The following is a 3133-nucleotide window of genomic DNA, read 5'->3' as shown; positions in this document are numbered from 1 at the left end:
GTTGTGTGTATGATTTGTTTATGTTAACCTACAGTATTTTCTTCTTGTTTATATAGAAAATATTTTTAATGTCTATAAAGTGATACATTGAACACAAGAAGCATAATAATGTGGGAGATTGAAAATTTCTTTCAAATTGGGACATTCATTTGATATACAGTACATGCATTGTATACAATAATTAAGTGGAAGCTTAAGCACCTTTGTAAAATAAGTATTTTACTATAAATTAATAAAATATTAATTAATATATAAATTAATAATTATTAATTTATCGATTAATTAATAACTCTTTTAATTAATAAATTTTGGTCGTCCCAAGTGTATTATTTTATAGATTTTATACTGTACATATATATTAATGTTTATTACAATGTTATTGGATTCTCGCACTGTAAAAGAATTTTGACGCCATGCCTCATGTGCCGTCTAAAAGGTAGTCTATACTACGAATTGTATTTATTCTAACAACTTTTACAGTAAAATACAAATTTATGACTTAAGCATACTTTTAAGATTGAAACTTAATTCTAACATATGAATAGGGGAGTCCAGACCCGACTCCAAGTTTTGTGTTACTCTAAGCAAAAAAAATGTGATGTTTTGGAAGCCCTAGTTCTATCAAATTATTTTTGGTGAGATTTGAATTAATGACTAAACAAAAAATTTTAATTTTTATTCTCAACCACTAAGTTAAATAATTTTATATTTAAAAAAATAATAAATTTAATTTAATATCTTATTTTGTTATATTGCAATTGGAGGTAGCTCTCCTAAGGGTGAAGTACTTATTGTAATGATTTGTATCTCCCAAATTTGACATGTTTGAAATGATTTATAAAAACACAAAAAGAATAACACAAGAATACATAAATTTATAATGGTTGTTATGTCCGGCGGCCTTGAGAAGCCCTCAGATTTTGGGGGCCTATCCAAATTTAAATTTTGGGCCCCTAAAATAGTAAAAAAAAAAAAATTAATTTTAATTAATAAAATAAAATATAAATAATTAATATATTATAATACAAGACTAAAAAGAAATAAAAAAGTTATTTTTAAAATATATATTTAATATTATATTTCTCCGTACTGGCTCTAGTGGCGCTTCCATGTTTCGGAACTCCTGTTTCAAAGTTCTCCATACTGGCTCTATCGCTTATGGATATGTGCTCCGACATCGTTTATATTACAATGAAAAGCTAACCGAGAGAGTTGTTTGTTTGTTTCTGAATATGAATCATTGGCTTGCTTACTGACTGTCTGTCTGAGATTTTGAGTTGAATTTTTCTCATGTTTTTTATTTGGTCCAATTTAGAGAGATGGTTGTCCAAATTAATCCGGAAACATTTAAAGGTGGAACAATTACTATTAATTTCCCAGTTTCTACAGAATTGGGTCTTGGGCTTGGATTTTAATGAGTGTGGCGGGCTTATAAGAGTTTAGGGTTTAGTTATTGTGTGTAGAAGAGAAGAGAGAGAAAGAATATGGATTCAAGAAAAAAGTTGAAAAGGGTTGGCGGAGTTAATAAGAACAAGGTTGGTTTGCAATTTCCGCTTACTCGTATCCGTCGGAATGTTGGGAAAGGTCGACAGATTCAGCAGATCGATGAAGCCGCTGCAGTTTATTTGGGCGGTGTTCTTGAGTACCTGACCACTGAAGTACTGGAATCGGCTGGAAACTTAGCCAGAGGCAGCAGCAAAAAAGTGATTGAATCGAAGCATCTTCTTCAGGCGGCTAAGAATGATAAGGAAGAACTGGGGAAGTTGCTGGCTGGAGTACTGATTACTGATCGGGAACGTGACCTGGATTGTCTCAATCTTGGATTCAAACAGATTCATCTTCATGATCATTGATCCAGTTCACTTCAGTTCAGTTCAGTTCAGATTGTTCTTCATGAACTGGATTGTCTCAATCTTGGGTGAGGTTATTAATTTACTTATGTGTCAATTGACTTTGTCTTTAATTAATTTGTGATGTCCTTTCTTTTCTTCTTCTTAACCTAATTAATATTTTAAGAACCTTCTATTTTATTTTGCAAATGCTAGCTACAATCAATATCCTTAATTAGTTTGTCTCAAATTTCTCTATTCTATAATTGCTGCTTTTTTTAGGTAATCTATAATAGGATTGGAAAATCTCTGATTTATGTTTTATACATTTCTATTTTATATGGGAGTTTCATTATTGTTGATTAGATTTTAAGGAATTTGTAGCCCCACCCACAACCTTCCTTATACGGCTTGGCCTGTTCAATCAAATTCCAGTCTCTATCAAAATCGCTCCAATAAACAACATAAGAACCCCATAACTTCAATGTAGGATTCAAGTCTCATTCCTTAACATTAGATCGATCGATACACAGTATCTTTAGCAGTGATGTTAACCGGAATCGCTCCGTCATGGGAGAAGCTGCAGTTATTCGAATCATCAATGGGAGAAATGGGTGGTGAATACGAAGAGGACGCCAATTGGAAAGTGGCCATAAATTTTGTAGCATTTTGGAATAGTGTTTGCTTTGCTCACCATATGAATATGCTTCAAGGACCAAAGAAGAGACCAAGACTCATGATCATTCTAGTGTAACAATAGATTTCTCAAGATCCTACAATCATCTTTCAAGAGATTCCAACAATAAGAATTTCGGCTCCTTTTTCTTCTACCCATGACTCATAATTGAAAGATTAGGATTCTTGCATGCATTTCCTTTCACAACCTGCTCTAATTCTTCCATTAAGACTTCACATCGATCATCACTATTCATTTTCCTTAAATATACTTTTGATTTATTTTAATTTTTAATTCTTATTTATAATTTATTCTAGACAGAAGTTTTGTGTTACTTTTTATGTTAATTTTATTTGCTTAGATTACACAGTTCAAATGGAAATAGAACAGAGACTTGATACCAATGGAACTTTTGATGAGATTAGTCCTAATATGAAAAATGTGATCATATACTTGAGTATTATATGGAAGAATAAATTGGTGAAAGAAAAGTAAGAAACATTTCATCATTACATTCAAAAACTGTTCATTATCCAGATTTTATAGTCTCAAGTCTCAGAGTGATGGGTGAAGGTGTTGCTATTCCTGTTGTTTGTTTATGGAATTCAGAGTAATATAACTAATTCAT

At 31.4% G+C, this 3133-nt stretch overlaps 1 protein-coding gene across 1 annotated transcript; it reads left to right on the top strand.

Annotated features, from left to right (window-relative positions):
• The first annotated feature begins 1484 nt into the window (after positions 1–1484).
• On the top strand, positions 1485–1853 carry LOC124921478 (histone H2A-like). The gene has a single exon (XM_047462150.1). The coding sequence runs from the start codon at positions 1485–1487 to the stop codon at positions 1851–1853; it is 369 nt and encodes a 122-aa protein (XP_047318106.1).
• Positions 1854–3133: the final 1280 nt, after the last annotated feature.

The sequence above is a fragment of the Impatiens glandulifera genome, chromosome 1 (genome assembly GCF_907164915.1).
Source record: "Impatiens glandulifera chromosome 1, dImpGla2.1, whole genome shotgun sequence".
In the NCBI taxonomy this organism is placed as follows: Eukaryota; Viridiplantae; Streptophyta; class Magnoliopsida; order Ericales; family Balsaminaceae; genus Impatiens; species Impatiens glandulifera.
The sequence above is the reverse complement of the archived record's forward strand: the minus strand, read 5'-3'. Positions and strand labels throughout refer to the sequence as shown.